A 23,660-nucleotide genomic window follows, 5' to 3' on the forward strand; every position below is an offset into this window, starting at 1 on the left:
ATATTATTATTATTATTCCAGAAGGAAATATTTTTGCATAAGAGGATATAAAAATGACATGAAAAGAAAGAAAGATGAATATTAAAAGCAAAACAGGAGGTAGGGGACATAACTTATGCTTTAATCTTTTCCTTTTTGTTGTTAACAAGTTAAACAAAGATAAGCATTTAAAAACCATTTTAAGAATACAGACTGCCTGTGTTCCTACTTCTCTAGTTTTGTGACTGGAGGCACATGCTTAACCTCTCCCGCATGTCATAGTTTCCTCATCCATAAAATGGAGATCATTTTTATCTCAGAGGGTTGTTGTGAGGATTAAATGAGTTAATATACATAACTTAGCAAGTGTTAGCTAAAGAATTAGTCCTTAGCCAGTATTACAGACTTTAGCTTGATTTGCTTTTATTGTGATTTAAAGAGTTAAATCAAATTGAACTTAGAAACAACCCTAATTATATAGAATAGTCCTCCAAGCAAAAAGACACAGGCAAAAAAAGTTTCTTCAATCAAATGTACTTGGAATGCTAAAAATCAAAGCACCTGTTTATAAAATTTGACCCAAAGAGCGTTACACTCTGGCTTCAATAAACAAGATAAAATTTCCAGATAACCTATACCTACAGGAGGCACTTAACAATTAATGACACTTTCTAATTAAGTTTAATTACATTTTATCATGTTTACTAGGTATACATCAGAATATGTTGTTGCCTCTCTATATAATATTTATAAAATTCCTTAAATTTAGATTAACTTACCAGAAACTTATTTCCTGTACCAAGGACTGTTTGAGCAGTGTGTGGTGCTGAAGTATAGTCTTTAGTCGGGGTGGACCACTTGGGATTATTTGTATTAAGTATACGAATAAGCTTGTTTTCTGCATCATTGCAAAATATATCGATATTCTAAGAAAACAAATTGGAAGAGCTGTTTTGTAAAATGCAAACCTATACATTCATGTTTTCAGAAAAGGTAAATGGTTACCTTTAAAATCAGAAGTAAAAAATGCAGACCAGAAAAAAAGGATGAGACAACCCAAATTTGATAGCAACTGTCAGTTGTTAGAGGGAGAGAAGGAGAGGGGTGTGTGTGTGTGTCAGGGAAATAAAGAAATGTAAGAGAGCTTCCCAACCATCTGGTTTAATCAGCAAGTTATCGTATGATACTGGATTTGGGACTCAAGTCTCAGTTTTATTTACTGCCTAACAGCCGTAAATCATCTAACATCTCACAGAGTACTTAGGTTAGGAGTAAAATGAGAACTGCTTCATGTCTGTTCCAAGAATTAACTAAAATAACATTTGGTTATACCACATGAAACTGTTGTTTCAGAAGCCACAAATGGTCAAATACCAGCAATTTGGTTATGGTTTAACCTAATTTCTAAGAGTATTTTGTTAAACTTTAAAATGATACATAAATGACACTCAGTCATCTCTGAACTGCCCTTGAATGGTGTCAGAGAAAATCTGGGATGTAAGCAATAGGTACTCTGCATGGGAGCTAAATGATGAATGTAACCCCCAGTTTAGAAACCAGATAAATCAGGGTGTTATTCTTCACGATGTGCATCAAGTCTAGGTAAAACATACAAACTTTCTTTATGTAGCTGGCTACTCTAATGCTTCTAAAATATAATTTTATTTATATGAATTTTGACTGACACACGTTTCAAATATTAAACTACAGAAAGAAGAGGCTTATCTTCTGTAGATTTTTTAAAAGTTAGCAATTTATAAAATCCAAAATTTTACTGGGAGGCAGCATTGCATAGTAGTTAATAGTTTGGGCTCTGCATTCAGATGGCTTAAGTATGAATCCTGGTTCTACCAATTTGGCTGTGTGACTTAACTTCTGTTTCTCATCAATGAAATGGGAAAACAGTTCCCTACTTCAGGGGCCCCCAACCCCCCGCCACGGACTGGTACTGGTCTGCGGCCTGTTAGGGACCGGGCCACACAGCAGGTGGTGAGTGGCAGGCGAGCCAGCGAGCTGCTGCTCCCCATCGCTCGCGTTACCGCCTGAACCACACACGGGCGCCCCGCCCCCTCCTCCCCGCCCCCGTCCGTGGAAACATCATCTTCCACGAAACCGGTCCTTGGTGCCAAAAACGTTGGGGACCACTGCCCTACTTCATAGCGTTGGTGGGAGAATTAAATGAGACAGGCTTAGAACAAGGCCAGACACACAGTAAGCACTCTATAAACTTTGTTCTCCTATTTGGTATTACTTCAAATCAAAAACAGGTATAAACTGTATAAAATATTAGATATAGAGTTTAAAATGTAGATTAAACAAATTTTTTTTTCTGGCCGTGCCACGCGGCATGCAGGACCTTAAGTTCCCCGACCAGGGATTGAACCTGCACCTCTTCCTAATTCAGTTCTTTTCAAATCATTCTTTTCTCCCTGATAGCTGTCACTCGGCATCTCCTCAGGTTCATGAACAATAGACATATGATGAAATCTCAACTTACATTATACGTCAACTATCCAATTTTCATAAAAGCTTCCACTTCCTTGACATTTGACTTGAAATAGGAAAATGCCAACATGCATGATAATGCTCAAAGCTAATTTTACCTCAATAGTATTTTTCATTTTGTGGAACGTTTCTCGAAAATGGCCCTCCTTTGGACTGGCAGAAAACATGGAAAAATCTCCAGCAAATAAAGTAGGAATTCCTGATTTGGACTCTGGTCGCCACTGGAGGTTGCTTGCAGCAATTAACATATGAGGTTTAATAATGTCTTCATTAAGATCTATCCAAAACTTTATTGCCAATAAATTATGGCATTCATCTGACAAATAGACCAAAGGAGCAAGACCTAAAATGGGAAAAACAAAATCCAAAAAGTAGAAAACAAAAAATCGAACTTCATTTATATATGTGTTAGATAAATTTAATACAAGGAACCTCTAAATATGGCCATTAATTTTGGTATGCTAATGGTAAAAACAAATCAAAATAACTAAATTTAGAGAAAGCTCAGGATTTCCAAAACAACCTGTTGCTTATGGTGCTAAAATTTCAATGCAATATGACAACACATTCTGTTACAGAGGCCGTGGGGAAGCAGGCAACATTTAAGCTGAATAATGAATAGGGGAAATTCATCAAGATGGGAAGGAAAAGGCCATTCTAAGCAAAGTGAATGAATTTTTAAAGGTAGGAATGTTAAATGCTTTAGTGGGTCAAGAATGTGAAACTGTACAGTTTAACTGAGGTATGTGGGTGGTGGTTTAAGGCAGGAGGTTGAAGGTTTTTTCAGGCATCTGAAGGAGTTTTGGTTTCATTTTCTAAGGGCCAGGGAGCCACCAAAGATTTTAAGCTAGGAAACAGCATGATTAGATTTGGGTATTGGAGAACTGGTATTTCAGGCTTAAGGTGGCACTTTGAAACTTTCTGATAGAAATTTCTTTCTCTCATACTTGACATCAAAATAAATAAAAAAAGAAAATGTCCACCAAAAAACATACAAATAAGGAATATCCTGATATAAAATTTAAAAGTTGGTGATGAAGGAAAGAAACAAGACTGTGGATAGAACCAAGCACAGGAGGGCTCAGCTTCTAGCCTCCTTCCCCATCTTGGTGAAATGACACATTTTAAGAATTCTGTTATCCTTAAATCTGAAGAAAAGCAAATAGAATGGGTATCCTTACTTTTTCCCCTTCTGATCAGAAATAATGAAAATGGCTATGGTGTAAAACAGGTGATCAGGATTGACTGACAGGATAACAGTTGTGTTATGGGTTGAATTGTGTCCTGTAAAAGATGTTGAAGTTCTAACCTGAGAATGTGACCTTATTTGCAAACATAGTATTTGCTGACAAAAATCAAGCTGAGGTCATTTCAGTACATCCTAATCCAATATCCTTATAAAAAGGGGAAATTTGGACACAGACATGCACACAGGGAGAGTGCCATGTGAAGATGAAGGCAGAGACTGGGGTGATTCATCTACAAGCCGAGGAAGGCCAAAGACTGCCAGCAAACCATCAGAAGCTATAAGTGAGGCATTGGACAGATTCTCTCTCACAGCCTTCAGAATGAACCAAACCTGCCAATATCTTGGACTTCAAGCCTTCAGAACTGTGAGACAGTATGTTGTTTAAGCCACCCAGTTTATGGTTCAGCAAATTAATAGGTGAGGTTACTCACTGAGCTAGGGAAAATGATCTAGATCAGAGATAATATCTTCCAGGGATATGGAATATATAGCGGATAGGAACTGAAATACGCAGCCCTCATACACTAACTAAGGGGTAAATTGGTCTTGAGTACAGCAGAGAAAAGAAGTCAAGAACTGCAATGTGATGCTGGCAAGTTTCTTTCTCCCATACACCTCATCTCAACACCACAGTCTGCTGTGGGACCATGAGAACTAATCGCATGTCTGTCTCCACAAGAAGCCCAGGCTCCCAGTTCATCCTGCACTCCCTGGTCTCAGTCTCCAGAGAGCTTTGCACATTGCCTCTTTGGACACCATCTCCGACCCCTCCCTTAGCCTCACCTCACCCTCTTTGCTATCAAATACCTTCTGACGGGCCTGAGTCAGGCCCTGGCTCTCTTCTCTATCTACTCCCACACACAGCCACCTCATCCAGTCTCATGACTTTAATCATCACCTGTATGTTGATGACTTCCCAACTTATATCTTCAGCCCAGTCCATTCCCTTAGAACTATATCCAGCTGTCAAGTAGAAATCTCTAAGTAGATTAAGCAACTAAAACTTAACTGTCCAAAACTGAGCTCCTGACCTTCCCTGCACACCTGTTTTTCTCATGGTCACCCCCCTAGGAAATGGCAACTCCATCTGTCCAGACCAAAACCTCGGCCCTCACTCCTTGAGTCCTCTCTTCATCCACACTGTCCCTCTACCTTCAAAATACAACCACAGTCTGACGATTTCTGGACACTTCCATTGCTTTTGTTTGCTCCAAACTATTCTCAATTGCCTATATTTCTACAATAGCCTCCAGCTGATTTCCCTGTTTGGAGTCTCACGCCCCCTACAGTCTATTCTCAGTATAGCAGCCTGAGTGATCCTGTAAAAACCTCGTCAGGGGGTGTCAACGCCTCTACTTGAAACCTTCAGAGAAAAAGTTAGAGTACATGCAAGGACCACGCCATTACCTGGTCCTTCACTCCCTCCTCCCAGCTGTTACTGCTCACTCCCTGGCCTCTACCAATACTTAAAGGAACCAGGGAGGATCCTCCTGTAACATGAGCTTTGTAATTGCCATTCCTCCTGCCTGGAATGTTCCTCCCCCAGATGTCCACATGCCTCTCTCCTCTAGTCCTTCAATTCTCATTCACATGTCAACTTTGCAGTGAGGTCTTTCCTCACTTCCCTATCTAAAGCTACACTCCTCTCCCCTTCCCCCGATCCTACCTGTCACTCCCGACTTAGTTTTTTTCCTTAGCCATACTAAGAAAACTATATGTGCTACTTATTTTGTTTGTGATCTCCCTCCTCGACCATAATGTAAGCTCCATGAGGGCAGGGATACTTGTCTGTTTTGTTCATTGCTATGTACCTAACATTTAGAACAGTGCCTGGCACATAAGGCATTCAATAAATACTGATGAATTGAATAAAAGTTACCCACCCTCTATAACAATAATATAACAAGTGGAGTCACCCAAGCATGACCAAGATGAAATAAAATGCTACAAAAACCATGTAGCATATTAACATACTACAGTCAAAGAACACCCCACAAGGCACTAAAACACAACTAAACAAAAACAAGTTAAATAAAAAGAGGAAAAGAGCACAGCAAAAGACAAAGAGCACATCCCATAAAGTAAAAACTAGAAGAACAGAAGAAAATTTCTGAAGTCCTCAAAATTGATTCATGCTGTTGAACTTAATAGGAACATATACTCAATAAGATAAAAGCTTGCGTATGAATATGGGATGAAAAACAGTCCAGCAAGATAAAAAGGAGACTGCAAGACCAGAGAAATAAACTGAGGACACCAGTATACTATCATAATGGGACAAATGCATGCATTACAAATAGCAAGGAATAAAACATATCAATATATTGCAGAAAATAAAATTACTGACATAAAGGCTGGATATAATCATGGTGAATGAAGCATAATCCAACATAAGACTAACTGCTGTCCTTTAAGTAGAAATCCCAATAAATGAAATAGCAGATTTATTCAAAGATGTTAACAGAATTTCTCTGATACAAAGAAAGCACTGAATCTGCTGATTAAAAGGGCATCTGTGTTCCAGGAGAACTGTATACAGACTGCTTATACTAAGATATAGCTTAACTTTTGGACTTAAAAACTTATTCTTCAGACATCTAGACATAAAGACAATCACCTAAATGGGGGAAAAATTAGGCCAGTCCCAGACTGTTCAATGTCAAAAGAGCAATTTCTACAAAGTTCTGAGGGAAGAAAGAAGCAAGAACCCATATTATTATGCCTGCCAAAATACAGTCTCAGAATTAGAGCAACAGGTTCACATTTCAAACATATAAGGAACTCATGGAATATGGCACATTTGAAACCTTCTTGAAGAAAACATTGACAATAAACCTTAGCCAAAGAACTGAGGAAGGGAGAAACTGTGACAGGGCAGTTGATAAACAAGAAATCCACTGACCTGAGACCCTACCCTGAACCAGGCACTGTTTTAAGAGCTGAGGATACAGCAGTAGCAAAGTGTCTGCCCTTAGAGAGCTAACATTCCAGAAGAGGGAGACAAAAAACCCCATAAATATGTATTGTTAGTGCTGGTGGGTGCTATGGAGAAAAATAAAGCAGAGTAAAGGGGTAAAAGTGCTAGGCTGGGAGCAGAGAAAGTACATCTCTTTTACAAAGGGTGCTCAGGGAAAGGCTTCTTACGAGGTTGCATTTGACCAGAGACTAAGGAGCCAAGGGGGCCAGCTATGTGGCCGCCTGGGGAAAAGGGTTTCTGGGAGAGGCAGCAGTGAGTGGAAAGGCTCTGTGATGAAAGTGGGCTCAAGAATAGCAAGGAAGTGCAGTGGTTAAGAATTCGTATGCCAATGCAGGGGACACGGGTTCGAGCCCTGGTCCGGGAAGATCCCACATGCCGTGGAGCAACTAAGCCTGTGCGCCACAACTACTGAGCCTGTGCTCTAGAGCCCGTGAGCCACAACTACTGAAGCCAGCATGCCTAGAGCCCGTGCTCTGCAACAAGAGAAGCCACCGCAATAACAAGCCTGTGCACCGCAACGAAGAGTGGCCCCCACTCACCGCAACTAGAGAAAGCCCGTGCACAGCAACGAAAACCCAACACAGCCCCCCCCCCCAAAAAAAAAGAATAGCTAGGAAGGTGTCAACACAGCTGAAGGGGGATGAGGGACAGCGTTCTGGGAGGTGAGAGTGGTGAAACCAAGTGCTGAGGGGGCTTGGCACAAAATAATCAATACATGGAAGGCTTTTGTGCTTAAGTTGAGACATAGTTGGGCCTTTACACTTGCTTTCAGATAAGATCTATGGAACAAGGTATGGAAGGAGGAACGAGCAATGTCATACTGAAGGAATAAAATATAAATGAACTTGGCTAAGATGTTGGAGAGTGGTAAAGACTGAAGTAGGAGGTGAAGGCTTGATAGCTCAGTGAACTGCAGAAGATTATGATTATTTGTCTAGTAATCACTAATATGAAAAACATTTTCTAGCAATTTCTTTAAAATTAAGTAGCACAGAATGGGATGTAAGTTGTTTCCTTGTAATATTGTAGAATTGCTTTTCATTAAGAATCGAGGTTAAAAAAGCCTACTTTCAAATCACTAGTTACCAAACTTGCCTATTAGTAGCTCCAATGAGTCATAAAATTTTAAAATATGATGTTTTTCAAAAGCATCAATAAAAAGCTACCATTAAATACACTGTGTATTACCTATTTTTTTCACAACAGAAACTACAAATCCTATTAGGTCCACCTCAGAACAAGGTGGCTGGAAGTCTGGATCCAATAATTTGTTGAAGTGAAGCGGCTCCCTTGGCTGATAAACTTGTAATAGTATTTCATCTGAAGCCTACAAGAAAAAAAAAATCAGTATATGTAGATTCAATAAACAAATATACATCTATCAAAATTGAAAAATCATGATGAAAAGTTTATACCGGTAGTTGTTGATACTGCGTTTTTTTTGTTGCTGTTAACTGTATGTTAGCTCTTTCGGATTTACTTTTAGATTTTGATGCTGCAAGATGATAGATTCTGTATCTCTTTCCCTCTGTTAAGAGAGAATATAAATCTGATGATGGACGCCAGATACTCAACACAACTAGAGAAAGAGGAAAAAGACACAATATAAGAAATTATAATCATTGAGAGTCTTGTTTAAAAATAAATACTGAGGACAATAAAGATCTAAGGGTTATATTATCTTTTGTGGGTACTGGTAGCCCATTTTTGCTCCTCTTAACATTTTACCTACCATTTGAAATAGTTTTATTAATAATAATTTTTTAAACTTAAAATTGATAAAAACAACAACTTTACGTACTGACCTGAATCTTTTTCCTTTCTCTTACAGCTCATGATACGCAGCTTCCACACAGGTGTAACGTCTCTTGGTAAAATCTGTTCCCCTTGCTCAGCAGACTCCATAGCCTTCCTGAGTTCCACATGGATCTGGGCTTGCTTCTTATCATTTAACGTCTGTCTGTGATTATTCAAGGCTCTTAACTGCTCTTCACTAAAATAGCCCTGTGGCCATTTAGTACATTGAGGCAGATGATTTTGGAATAAAAAGCAAACAAAACAGAAACAAACCACCTCATCTATTGTAAATGAATCTCTTTAAATGGGGGTCAAAATACAACAGAATTTAGTTAAGGATGTGACAATATAAAAATTGAGATTAATGTACTCAGCTTATCACATAACAAATATTTTCAAGTGACTTAAACAGTTTACTAATCTTTGTGACAAGTTTACCTAGGGCGGGGCTTCCCTGGTGGCGCAGTGGTTAAGAATCAGCCTGCCAAGGCAGGGGACACGGGTTCGATCCCTGGTCCGGGAAGATCCCACATGCCGCAGAGCAGCTAAGCCCATGCACCACAACTACTGAGCCTGTGCTCTAGAACCCATGAGCCACAACTACTGAGCCTGTGTGCCACAACTCCTGAAGCCCTCATGCCTAGAGCCCGCGCTCCGCAATAAGAAGCCCACACACCGCAACGAAAACCCAACGCAGCCATAAATGAATGAATGAATGAATGAATGAATAAATAAGAAAAATTTACCTAGGGCCGAAACAACCCTTACTTATACTCTAATAATCATAATCATCAACACTGACATTATAAATGGTTAACATCTGAATGCCTATTATATTTGAAATAGATCTGTGTGGGTAATGTATTAATTCATTTAATCATTACAATAATCCTATGAGGTAGGTACTATTCCTGTTTCCATGTGGTAGATGATGAAACTGAGGTACAGACAGAATAAATAATTTACAGAGGCATATAGGCAGGGGTTGGCTCAAGGGGATTCATTCTTATCCCCCTGTAGTATAATTTCATTAACTCTCTGGAACAGTAGATCCAATTTTAAACAAATATGTACTACAAGCACTTATCTCTGCCTCTACATTTCTCTCCCAATCATTTAGCAAATTGGTGTTTGAACCTCCTGGGAACCTCACCCAGTATTAAAAAAAAAAAAATCAACCAAAAATAAAATAAATAGAAATCCTGACATATAACCTACTAGACTGCTGCTGACTTACCCATGTTAATACCCTAATCTATACTGAGAAGGGAGATTATGAAATCCCTGTGCCCTACAAAGGTCTTCCTAAATAGGCAGTGTTTAGGTTAAACATGAATTAAAAAAACAATATGTGATTTCAGAAGTCCCACAATACTAAACATTGTCACTGAAAACAAGTCCTCTTAACAGGGTATTTTAGAAATTGATGGCAATTTTTCCCTCTGAGAATGATAATGATACCTTTCAGTGACTCTCATAGAATCACATAAACTTAGAACCTTAGAGATAAGCTACTCTCAGGCTTTCCCCTGGCAGATGGCAGAGAGGAGGTCTGAGAGAGAAATCACCTGTCCAGCCACACAGGGGCAGAGCCAGGTCTAGAACTTAGTCCTCCAACTCTCATTCTGCCCCCTTTCTCCTTATTAGTAAATTTTATAGAAGGAAACCAGAATAATATTTTGTTAAATTTTATGGATGAAATTTAAACTATCTTCATAAGCTTCAACAAACATAAAGACATAGAGGCAAATAATTTCTCAGGAGAGCATAATAAAGCCTTACAGACTGTAGCAAGTATACTCACAGGCTTGAAAATCAGACTCACGTCCCACAGGGAGAATGTGAGTTGTAACATTTGGGAATATAAGGGAATTCTGTTCAGAATAGCACTGCTCACTCTCCGAGCAGAGTATTGTTTATTTTGAGGTCCCATTATTTAAGAAAGTTAAGGTTATATACAACATTTATTGTCATTAAATAAATGAGATTAATCAATAAACTGTTTTCCTAAAATTTCCCCTCTCCTCCCTATTTAGCAAACTAATCCTAGAATTTGCATTAATTAGATACCCAGGTGTCTAAAAATTTAGGAAGTAGCCTACCTTAATGTATGAAATGATATTCTAATAATAACGTTTACACAGAATTTTGTAACAGTACACTTTACATACATTATCCAATTTGATCCTAAAACAACATCTTTTGTGCCCATTTGATAGCTCTTTTATATCCAGTTTGCTTAGCTAATCAATGATCTAAAGCCTATGCTATTTGTAACACACTTTCGTGCTTCTGGAAGTTTTCCACCTAAGTATCCTTAAGGTAGAGGATTATGAAATAAACTCTAGGTAGGATCTGAGAAAGAGCTGAGAACATGGAAACTGAGACAGTGTTCTGAAGGTACTTGTTTTACCTTAAAAATAAGCAAGTTTTGCCTGCATTTTAAACCATATTTAATATATAAATTATTTAACCCTCTCCTCCTCTATTTGGTACAGAAGTAGAAATGTAGCACCCTGGTTTGGTACATCACTGAGGACCCCATCACTGAGGTACACATCCCTTGAAGAAACACAGCATTTCAACACAGTGCTTCCTGTAATGGCCAGATGAGTGACTATAGCTTTCCACCTTGAAGGATGAAGATTAGCCTCACTGTAGGCCAGCTTACTCTCTCACCTCAAGGTAACTTGGGTCTGGTGAATCCTTCACAGCTTCATAAAGTTCTGCACCATCTTGCAGAGCACGGACTTGCTGTCTAGTTAGTGCACGTGATGGTATACATCGTTCTGTTATATTTTCTAGGAAAAAAGCAACACTAATTAGCTAAACTATAAATTTAAGAACACTGAAAACTAGAGAACTCAACAAAAAAAAACACCCAAAGAAGGAAGGTTAAAAATAAACCCCTTATCTGCTAAAAGTTCTCCAGGAAAATTTGAAACTAGTGTATTCATGGTTTAATAAGTTCTCATACAAAGAGTTTACTTCATTAGAGCAATTTGTAAATTTCATAATTTACATGAAATTTACATGATTTACATGAAAGTGATTTCATGTAAGTAAATGAGTTCATGATTCACTTAATTAAGAGCTAGTGATAATTTTAAGCAAATCAAATATTGAGTCCCATTTTCCTGCAGATTTATTTAGAACATGAAGTTAAACAATAAAGAAAATCATGAGATCCACCTCCTAGAGTAATGGAAATAGAAACAAATGGGACCTAATGAAACTTAAAACCTTTTGCAAAGCAAAGGAAACTACAATCAAGACGAAAAGACAACCCTCAGAATGGGAGAAAATATTTGCAAACAAATCAACGGACAAAGGATTAATCTCCAAAATATATAAACAGCTCATGCAGCTCAATATTAAAAAAATAAACAACCCAATCAAAAACTGGGCAGAAGACCTAAATAGACATTTCTCCAAAGAAGACATACAGATGGCCAAGAAGCACATGAAAAGCTGCTCAACATCACTAATTATTAGAGAAATGCAAATCAAAAACCACAATGAGGTATCACCTCACACCAGTTAGAATGGGCATCATCAGAATATCTACAAACAACAAATGCTGGAGAGGGTGTGGAGAAAAGGGAACCCTCTTGCACTGTTGGTGGGAATGTAAACTCATAGCCACTATGGAGAACAGTATGGAGGTTCCTTAAAAAACTAAAAATAGAACTACCATGCAACCCAGCAATCCCATTACTGGGCATATACCCAGAGAAAACCATAATTCAAAAAGACACATGCACCCCAATGTTCACTGCAGTACTATTTACAATAGCCAGGTCATGGAAGCAACCTAAATGCCCATCGACAGATGAATGGATAAAAAAGATGTGGCACATATATACAATGGAATATTACTCAGCCATAAAAAGGAACGAAATTGGGTCATTTGTAGAGACGTGGATGGATCTAGAGACTGTCATACAGAGTGAAGCAAGTCAGAAAGAGAAAAACAAATATCGTATATTAACGCATATATGTGGAACCTAGAAAAATGGTACAGATGAACCGGTTTGCAGGGTAGAACTTGAGACACAGATGTAGAGAACAAACGTATGGACACCAAGGGGGGAAAGCGACGGGGTGGTGGTGGTGGTGTGATGAATCGGGAGATTGGGATTGACATGTATACACTGATGTGTATAAAACTGATGACTAATAAGGACCTGCTGTATAAAAAATAAAATAAAATTAAAAAAAAAATAAAATCATGAAGAAATGCAGAACATAAAATTTTCTGCAATAAAAAAAGGTAGATAAAAAAAGTAAAATTTCACGTCCTTTAAGCATAAAACACTTATGATTTTTATTATTCAAATTGATGCCACAGGGAAAATAAGCTCTAGTTCCAGGTATAAAAACATAAAGATCAACAACTACAACAGCAAAGATGCAAGTTCTATAATGTAGATAAGGACACAGAGGAAAGAGAATGACAAACGGCTTGAGGAGAATAATTTGATAGCTCTTTCCCTTGTTGCTTTTTTTCCTCTAATACCAAAAATCGATGCTACAAATACTTTAGTACTAAAGCTTATGGGCCAGTTTAATTAAGACTTCTGAAAAGTGCTGTAGGTATGTAATGTTTAATTGCCTAAGACAATTTGTGAGGATCTAAAAAAGCTCACTATGTTGAATAAAGATGTTTTGGGGCCAATTCAATGCTTATCTTTTTACCTATGTAATATATATTTTTTCAAATCAGAAAAAATTCAAATTCAGAATTAGAAAAAAAAAATCTATTACTCAAAATAAAGACAATTCACCCAGTTAGAAGCCTCTAAAACTCTGAAAAAAAAGATCTTGTAAGTACAACTCATTTTACCTTCATGCTCTTCAAATTCTGCTTGAATTTTAGTGAATAGGACTTCCAGTTTCTTTTGTTGGGCTTCTGCATATTTTGTTGCTTCCTTTTCTTCTTCTCTTTCATTGCGAAATATGTATAATCCAGATGATGTCTTCTCCATCCACTGTAATAATGTGTCAAACAGAAATACAGGGTAGGGAGCAATCATTCAAATTAATTGTCTCTAAAGAAAGAAATACAGAGTAAGTTTCAAGAATACATCATACCTGTATAGGGTATGCTCTTTGAATAATTATATCAATACAACCAACATTTCCTCCATCGCTGAAAAGTGATGACAAGGGAAGAGGAAAAGGTCTAGGATTGGAAAAGAATCCGAGTTTGGCATACCAGCAAGCAGGCCGAGTGCTGTTAGCAGAAATCTGGACAAATTAATAAATCGATTTATAAGTTAAATATATACCTATATTCAATTCTATTTCAGAGTTTATAATAATTTTCCTTCTTTTACGGCTGACACCAAATCACCTCATTGTGAAATTTCAGAATGATGGAGACAATCTTAAAAACGTCTTAAGAACAGATCACATAGTAAAGGACTGGGAATAAGACCAGCACTGAACTTAACAGAAACTATACCAGAAGCAAGAAGGTAATAGAGGAAATGTCTTCAAAATTCTGAAGGAATTATAATATTTCAACCTCAAATTCTATATTCAGCCAACCTTGTAAAAAAAAACAAAACAAAACAGCATGTTTCCTTTCTCAAGAAGCCTCTGGCGGTTGTGTGCCCTTAAAGCTAGGGAATACATCTAGAAAGGTATGGAATCCAGAGTATAGGGCTTCTAACACAGAAAGAGGTGAAAATAATTTCAAGAATAACTGTGCAGCATACATAGAAGATAACCACTTCAGAACTGAGCAGAAACATGGAGAGATCCAAGGAATCTCCAAGAAAAAAAATGGAACTGATAAAGGTATTTTAACATAGTGAGACAATTTTTATATGGCTCCTGTGTGGGAATGAGCTGGTAATAAGGATAAAGAAAATTAAGAAAAACAAAAAAGACAAGACAGTTAATAACTCCAGGGAAAGCAGTAAGTTGTAAAGAAAGGAAATGTAATCATGGTGTACTGTATGCTGAGTTGCAAAAAATATTTTTCATAGTCATTATAATATAAACATTGAATACTGACTTCACTCCTCATCTTTCATAGCAGGAAGCTAACAGTTAATGTCTAAACTGAAGGTGAAAAGAAGACCTAACAGTATCAGCAAAAGAAACAGCCAAAGGGATTGGAAGTGGCTGCCTTTGGGGAGCATGAAGGGGGGTTAGGCAGGGTTGCATCAGTGACTGCTTTTGTGGAGGGGGGGCTATATACCTTATTTTACTTGAGTTTTGAAATTATGCACATATATTGATTTGATAAAAACAAAACAAAAATTGAAAGCCAGTGCAACTTTGATATTCCAAGCAACATAAAACAAAAGCCTGTTTCAGCTTGACTAAAAGCAACCCAAGTTAATGACAAATTATCTCTTTAACTTAAAAATGATTGATTTATTAAAATGCTTTCCTGAATTACAGTGATCCAGAATACAACAGAAGTAAATTCTTTACAAGGTTACCTCAAAAGTGAATCTGAATGTGCAACATTAGCAGTCATTTCTGATAGCAATATTACAGACTATTCAACATGACAAAGTCCTGTTATCTAGGTTTAAATCTACATAGAGATGAAAGGTGTACTTTAGTATTCTATGTCCAAGAATCACTGAAATCTAATGTTCTAATCATACTGGAACAGAGATTTCCAGAGCAATACTATGAGAACAACGTGAGGGCTATAGGTACCAAAATGAAACATCCGGTGCAAATTTACTCCTGCTCTTTAACTGCAACTGCATTATTTTAGCTCAGTAAATATCTCTGGCTTTCCAAAAACACAAATATTTAACTATCTGAGAAAATGCCACTTAAACTAATAACAGTATCAGTACATTTTCAAGAAACGAAGCATCCTTAATAGGCATAAGTAAATTTAAAAATTTAAATGTAAACTCTCTCTAGAATTTAACTGAATCAGTGACTGATTTTTACCAAGAGTGTGCATTAATTTACCTTTAACATAAGAGATCCTGGGGCTTCAAGAGGCGTACAGGCATCAGGAGGGCCCACCAGCTCTGCTCCGTGAATTATGATCTTCTGACCCACAGTTAGTCTACTGTTCTTTAAGAGAGCTAAGAGGGGAGGATCCACCTGCGCCTTAATAGCATACCATCCATCTGTAAGTTCGACAACGGCCACTTTTGTGGTATCCATACTATTAGTTTTACTGCTAGAAGTTTCAGATATATTTGTGCTTAATGAAATTATTTCAGAAACACAGAGAACAAGCGTTTTTGCAGCTGTGTCATCCCTTTCCATTATCTTTTTTATAGCTGATCTTCTGCTTCTATCAATTTCCATATCATACCTAAAAGGAAAAAAAAATGAATTATTTTAGAAATTGTGGGTCTAGAACTTCATTGTAAAAAAAGTCACCGAATAATTGAGAATAAAAATTAAATACCTTTATTGAATACTGAGATTGAAGAGAATTTAAAATTTGGTAGCTGGTAATATATTAAGTTTTATACTGCTAAAATACGAATTAAATATTAAAACCCCCAAAATGCAAAAATGCTTTACTAGCAATCCCTGAAGAGCGGATCAAATTAGTATTCTTCTCATGTGCCAAGAGGTTAAGGAGAGGGTGGGAGAAGAGGGAAGCATAGGGTGTATGAATGTGTGATTGCTCTTAAGTGGGGGCTGGAGGGTGACGAGAACTGCGCTATACAACTGAACAGCAGTGTGGGATGGCAGCTGTCACCAACAACTGGCTCTGATGTGCAAGTCACAGACAGCACAGAAGTCTGACCCATACAATATATGATTACATAATATAGCGCCTTAAACTTGCCTGTATTTGAGTTGAAGAAGTACCCTTTCTGGGCTTAGGCATCTATTAGCAAATTCTTTAGGAAAGGCAAATTCCATAGCTGCCAGTTTCCATATAATCCATCTATAATGATTATAGACCCAAACTCTAGAAATAAGTTTTGGATCCACACCTGGGGTGTCACACAGAGCTCTGAACAAATAAAGGTAGAAGAAATAATAAAAACCAGGTAAGATGATATTGAATTCAATAACCCCGACTATTCTTTGCACAAAAACTAAATTGTACAAGATCATTCAATAAGTTTTTATGAGTTAACATAATAAATATTATAATTTTAGAAAATGACACGTATCAAAATATGCTAATAAAAATTTCACTTAACATGTTAGTCAATACAATTATTTCAACTGGAAAATGAGATCCTTACTGTAAAATAATTATATTTTAGATTATATATTTCTTATTAAAGAGATTGTTTTTAGAAATCACCTAAGAACTTCCTTCTCTAGTCCTGGTTCTCTTCTTGATATCTGCTCAAATCTACAACTTGAGCCCTTTCTGCTCAAATCTACAACTCCTCCTCCTTTCCTATTCTCACTCTCAGCACTACATAAACAGAAGTAATTAAAAGAGAACTTCCACAAACTTCCACCCTCCCATCTACCAACCACCAGCATCAGTACCCTTACACATTGCCTTCTTACTCTATTTTAAAAATTGTACCTCTCCTCACCTAACTCTCTCTTACCCCCTTTTTCCAGCTTTATCTTCAAAGTATTTATCACTTTTTAATATACTATACCATTTACTTATTCCCTTTTAAAATTTTCTTTCCCTGTCCCAAACTAGAATATATGATTTATTAGGGCAGAGATTTTTTTGTTTTGCTATCCCTAGTACCCAAGATAGTATCGGACACATAGTAGGTGCTCAATAAATATTTGTTGAATGATCAAAAACACAGCTTGAGCCTCAACACGCAGTTTGAACCATGCCCACCTGATTACAGAGTAATCACTCAACCTCTACACTATGCAGTCTACCTTATACAATTAAGTGATACAGCTGTTACTTTTCCAACTAGAATCAACAGCTGATATTTGTTATGTGGGACAAGTACCAAGATGTAAATAACATTCATGTTTTAAAATACTCCAAAAACATAACAAAAATTTAAGGAAAAAATATTTTACCACTTTTCTCAAAACTATAAACTTTAGAAAGATATATACCGAGATCTCAAAAATAAGGGCACAGGAGAAAGGTTTCCTATCTCTTGTCATTGGCATGAGGTAATACTTTCCTGATAGCAAACATTTAAAATTATGTTTGTATAAACACTAGAATCCTAAGAGGATATATAGTTCCTAAACTGTTGATTTTTTAGGGCACTGGAGTTTTCTAGTCACTTGGTGTTACTGATATTTAAGTATTTCTGTTGAACTTTATTTTTTATATTTTATATTTACTGAAATACACAATGAAAGAGAATATCCACACAAGTATACACACATGTGTGTGGGTTTATGATAAGGCCAACTCACACTTAACTTTTCTTATCAGTCTTTATTTTGTAAAAGCTATAAGAATAATGTCCTAATTTAAGAAAAACCAATTCACTAAATCCTAAGACAAACCAAAATTCACTTTTCAAAAGATTTCAACAGAATATCAAGTGAACCACATGTACTTAAAATGATTCAATGTATAAACTTTTGATTTCTAGCCAAATTTTTAAGTTCAGGAGAGATAAGGAAAGATAAAAAGGGACTTGTGAGGGAGAGAGATGATGGAACATATAAAAGTTAGTTAATACAAAATTTCTTTTTGCAGAGAGTACCTATAAAATTCTTCTTTTCCAGCCTTTCCATCATTGGAGGGTATGAGCCATCCACCATCAGCCAACTGTACTCCCTTTCCAGCCCATAAACTTTCCTTACCAAAATAATCCTGAGTGTGAAACTGAAAAGACTCTGCATTTTTGCTGTTAATTTTTACACAATGTTTAGAAACACCGTACCTATATAGCTGCACAAAATAAATGATAGAAAAATTTGATAATGAGTAAGAAACATCAAACAAAAGAATGTTTCACAGAAAAAAAAATTATAACACACCCAAACTGAATCTACCCAAAGTTTTTCATTTAAATATGAAAATATTCACTATAAAAATATGTAACTTACTTACTAGAAGCTAAAAAATTTTTACATAATATTAATGACCTATACATTCAAGAGTCTGCTGCACCTTTCCCATTCCCCTTGTGTACATGCCTCCTGCTACATCTGCCATAGGAAGTCATTGTGGGGATAAAAAAGTAATTTAATGTTTAAGAAAACCCCTTAAGTTAAAAAACTCAGAAGAGGCCCAGACTCTCACCTCTCCATTGCCCCAAATTCCAACTAGATAGTACTACTGGCTTAATAAGAATCCTTTTAAAAATGTAAATGGCTCTTAGCAGGTTCAGGGTTATGAGTCATTCACACTTTAAATTCAATGAGACTACTTTAACACCCAGCTGATAGAACTTATAGTAATAAAATGAATACATTTTGAAGGCGAAAGAGAAATTGTAATTTTGAAGCACTGATCACTTTAGTAGGATAAGGCAGCAGAGGAGAAGGAGGCTGCCACTGCAGGCTGATTAGGAAGCAAGATGATTTTACTCATCCATTTCTGCATCAATTTGTTTTCTTTAAACAATTTGAAGATGCCAGTTAATGAAATAAAGTTACACATTGCTATAAAAGATATTAATTAGCATTATAGACAAAAGCATACCTGTTTATGAGAACATGCAGTGGGGACTCGGCCTTCTACTGCTACTTTCAGAGAGATTCTAGGCATAGTGGATGTTTTTGCAAGATACAGACTGCCTGGCTGTGGAAAAATACGTTGCCTTTGTTTCTTTTTAATTCGCATATCCTGTATATCTCTGGCAGTCTGAAGATTTGTAATTAAATCTATTAAAGAATAAATAATTAACAAAAAGTAAAATTGAATATAAAATTTAAAAGCACAACCCTTGTTTTATAAAATGATATATATCAATTTGCTCTAACTTTAAATCTTAAGGGATGAAAAAAAGTTTCTACTTGATAGACGTTTCTAAAAGAACAGAAATAGATTATTTTTATTTCGAATTTGGAAGAAAATTAGTAGCCTGATAAAAATCATAATCCAATAATAGCTGTCCTAGACTGCATGTCTAATAGCTTTTTTTTTTTTTAAGAAGAATGTCTACAAGTAGCTACCTTTGAAAGAAAACATTAGAGTAATTTAAACTTAATCTTTGGACAGAAAAATCTAAAGCAATACAAAAGGTTTTGAAATTAGTAATCATCATAAAAGGGGGAAAAATCCTCAAGGTGTTATTTAATATAAGAAATATATATCTGAAAGGCAAAAATACGTCAACACAAATTTTCACACAATACCTAAAGGTTCTTCACGCTTTGCGAAAAGCATAGTTGTTGTTTGATGAATTTCACTGTCATTAACATTATTTTCACGATCACCAGAGCCATGTTCGTCTATGTTTTTTTGTTTTTGTTTGTTTTCCTCGAAATTAGTATTCCTGTTAACACACTGTTCATCTCCGTGAACATGCGATTTAGTTTTAAAAGGTGGGACAAAGATTTTCATTGGTTTGCCTGTAGTTATCGAGTGTCTCCTTTTTTCATTTCTTGGGGCAGGAACCTTACAAAGTGGCTGCCCTGAAACTGATAAACTGCTTGAAGACTTTTCCAAAGTCAGGTGTTCAGAAAAATGAGATTTAGATAGAAATTCTTGACCAGATGCAGTGAAATTTGGATTCTGCATTTCTCGCCTTTCCGTACTTGTGCTACAATGGGGAGAAAATATTTAAGCTTGATTATTTACCAGTAAATGTACATATATATAAATGTTTTGGAATATGCATTTTTTTTCGTAGACCCTCAATTGCTACATGGCAATCCTATTCTCGTAACCATTCTGCATTTCATCATGGTTGCCCTCCAAAACAATACCACACTCTCCAAGTCTGTAACTATCTCTCACACACTGACTCCCAGCCTTTGACTTTACCACCTAAAAATGGCTGGACTGGTTTCCTTGAATAGACCTAGATGAGATCAAGTGCACAGGAATGAATAAACCTGTGTACTCCAAAACTTATTTTCACTGATTTTTCACTCCAATGTTTTTAAATATGAAGAATATTGTAAAAATGAGGCGTTTGCTTTGCAAGTTATGATCAAGACTTCTATTTGAATCCACATGGAGATATTTTGCCACTCTCAGTTAATGACTCTTTGGCCAAATCTTGAATCTGTCTTCCACTCACTCTCTGCTCTCTACCACATGTACTAACTAAACTAAGGCCTTTACTTCCTTACTAATCTCCTTGCAACATTTTCTCTCTGGTCTGTTTCTAAAACACAAATCTGGTTACATCGCGTCTCAAACTTCCAAAGACAAACTATCGCCTATCCAGGTTTCGACTTGTCAGAAATGACATACAGGGGCTTCCCTGGTGGCGCAGCAGTTGAGAGTCTGCCTGCCGATGCAGGGGACAGGGGTTCGTGCCCTGGTCTGGGAAGATCCCACATGCCGCGGAGCGGCTGGGCCCGAGAGCCATGGCCGCTGAGCCTGCGCGTCCGGAGCCTGTGCTCCGCAACGGGTGAGGCCACAACAGTGAGAGGCCCGCGTACCGCAAAAAAAAAAAAAAGAAATGACACATAGGAGGCTTCCTTTTTGGTCCCACTCTCTCCATTTCTTTGTGTTTCCTCCCAGTCCTCACCCCACCCCCAGCCTGCCAAATCCCATGATGAAAGTCACACAACTTCTTACTGTTTCCAGATTTGGAATGCCCTCTTTAACCAGCATTCTTTACATTCCATCTAAAGTACTTTTCCTATTAAGCTTTTGTCACATAATTAAGCTGCCAATTTTTCTATGCTCTCACATCACTTTATTATATTCATTTTAGTATTTATAGCACAATAATTCTTTTCATGCCTGGCTCCAAGACAAGCAATCTGACTTGGACTTACATATCTTTTCATCTATCAACACAGTATAAATTAAGATACTTCGAAAAGGTGCTTAATACCTGTTTGTTAAATGCATAAAACTATTTTCCCATCATATGAGAAAATTAAGGTAATATGTAGATAAGTAAGCATTTCCTTTATTTTTAATATTACAACCTGTTTTTGAAAATGAAAATTTAAAAAATTACCTGGATTTCTACATTAAAAGCATGTATATTAGTAGCCTATTGAAAAATATATTCCAGAATACAGTTCGATGACTTTTTCAACAATGCCACAAGTAGTTATTTTTGAAAAGATAACATTAATGCAATTTAAACCATATCTTTGGGCTTAAAAATTTACCATTAGAAAAGATTTTACAACTGCTGTCTACAACTTGAGATGCTTCTGTGATATTCACATCCATTATCTATAAGTGACACCTCAGTAACTGCTTCTTCTGGGCTTTTTTCTATTGAAAAGCCACCATGGAGAATGAAGATTTAGCTCCCACAAGACCACTTCCACTTTACCAAACACTCTCTCTCCTTTCCTCATCTTCCCAAGTTATGTATTCGATTCTGTTAATATTTCACATTTATATTATGACTAAATACTTTTTACAGCTGAATGTGTTATATTAGTAAAAAGTATATGTGGTATTAATATGTAGTACATTCTCATTGTACTTCCTATCTTTACAACTTTTGCTTTCCATTGGGTTATTATTTTTTTTAAACTCTGCTACTTTTCTATGTACCTATCATTCATTCACACCCAAACTCTCAGCTTTATACATATAATTCTCTTTTCATTCTGCTCCTTGAATAGTGTTTCTTCTAAGTTATTTTCATTAGTTTGATTTTTGGTTATTTCATTTTTGGTTTTTGTGATGTTCAGTAATCTTTGGTTGTCTGTTCATATTTAAGCATCAGGGATCACAGAGCTGTTTGGAAGCCTTTGGTACACCGTCACTGATTGTAAGCAACACTGTAGATTAACTGGAAGCTTCCAATAGTGAAAACTTAGCTACCAGCATTCTGGAAGCTGAGTGGGGGAAGAAGAGCTGGGGAGGAGAGCCCCCCAACATTCAGTGTGCACACATTAACCTGATCCCCTTGCCTTCAGTATATTACTCCTGCCTTCCACTGTGCCTAGTGTGTTCAGTAAAGAAACCCTGCATTGTACCCTCCCTGGACGGTTAACCTCTAGTCTTTTGTTAGAGTGCATAAGAGGTAGTGCCCAGCTTCATGGAGTGAAGGAGGGGATCTGACTGCATCTTAAATAGATTTTCAACCTATATACCCTTATCTTGGGTCCTTCTTCACCACCCAATTCTTTTTTCTTTCTTTTTTTTCTTAATTAATTTATTTTTGGCTGTGTTGGGTCTTCGTTGCTGTGCGCGGGCTTTCTCTAGTTGTGGCGAGCAGGGGCTACTCCTCATTGTGGTGCACAGGCTTCTCATTGTAGTGACTTCTATTGTTGCGGAGCATGGGCTCTAGGCGCGCAGGCTTCAGTAGTTGTGGCTTGCGGGCTCTAGAGTGCAGGCTCGGTAGTTGTGGTGCATGGGCATAGCTGTTCCACGCCATGTGGGATCTTCCCAGACCAGGGCTCAAACCCATGTCCCCTGCACTGGCAGGCGGGTTCTTAACCACTGTGCCACCAGGGAAGTCGCTCACCACCCAATTCTGAAGATTCACCAGTTCCTGAGCTTCTGAGGCTTCTTTAGTGTAAAATGGTTGGTTCTCTCCTCTCCCCACTACCACTTTCAAATCAGTTTTCTCCTGTATATATGCTTTGAACAATGTAGTCACTGTAGTCTCTCCTCTCCCATTCTCCCTGTCTTTGGGGAGGGGACGTGTGTGTGTGTGTGTGTGTGTGTGTGTGTATGTATGAATTCCTTCACGGTTATTTTGGTAAAAATTTGAGAGGCAATTAAACTAGGTGAGTATGCTCAATTCACCATCTTTACCAAGAAGTTTCTTAATACATTAAAATACTTCAGGTTCTGCTTTAATCTTTTTCTGGTAGGCAAACTCTCCCAGGGCTTTATTCTACCAAAATGGTCTGGGTACCTGTCTAGGTTTAGCCACACAGCTGTAATTCCAGGATCTCCCCCTTCTCTATAATCCTGATGATTCCCTTTACCTTTCTCCTATGTTGAATTCCTGTTTCTTAAATCCTATATCTTCCTCCTTCTGATTTATGGACTTCAGTTAGCTCCCTGAGAAAAGTGTGTGGGAGACAAACCTTTTGATACTTCACATCTGAAAAATGTTTATCCTCACACTTATTTGATATTTTGGTCAGTGGTAGAATTCTAGGTTGCAAATCATTTTCTTTCAGAATTTTAAAGGC

The 23,660-nt window shown here is 37.1% G+C and overlaps 1 protein-coding gene across 1 annotated transcript in view; it reads right to left on the reverse strand.

The window, feature by feature from the left end:
• The window catches only part of BRCA2 (BRCA2 DNA repair associated), a gene marked incomplete at its 3' end in the record, with an annotated part of 50,097 nt that overhangs the window by 783 nt on the left and 25,654 nt on the right, over positions 1–23,660 (reverse strand). The window contains exons 13-25 of the mRNA XM_079721836.1: positions 19,722–20,128; positions 19,066–19,247; positions 18,122–18,309; positions 16,300–16,470; positions 15,459–15,813; positions 13,602–13,757; positions 13,354–13,498; positions 11,187–11,308; positions 8,516–8,714; positions 8,126–8,289; positions 7,899–8,037; positions 2,583–2,827; positions 759–905 (exon numbers count right to left, since the gene is read on the reverse strand). Of these exons, the coding sequence (XP_079577962.1) occupies positions 759–905; positions 2,583–2,827; positions 7,899–8,037; positions 8,126–8,289; positions 8,516–8,714; positions 11,187–11,308; positions 13,354–13,498; positions 13,602–13,757; positions 15,459–15,813; positions 16,300–16,470; positions 18,122–18,309; positions 19,066–19,247; positions 19,722–20,128 (2,620 nt within the window). The remainder of the gene's footprint in view (positions 1–758; positions 906–2,582; positions 2,828–7,898; positions 8,038–8,125; positions 8,290–8,515; positions 8,715–11,186; positions 11,309–13,353; positions 13,499–13,601; positions 13,758–15,458; positions 15,814–16,299; positions 16,471–18,121; positions 18,310–19,065; positions 19,248–19,721; positions 20,129–23,660) is intronic.

The sequence above is a fragment of the Hyperoodon ampullatus genome (assembly GCF_949752795.1).
Source record: "Hyperoodon ampullatus genome assembly, chromosome: 16".
In the NCBI taxonomy this organism is placed as follows: domain Eukaryota; kingdom Metazoa; phylum Chordata; class Mammalia; order Artiodactyla; family Ziphiidae; genus Hyperoodon; species Hyperoodon ampullatus.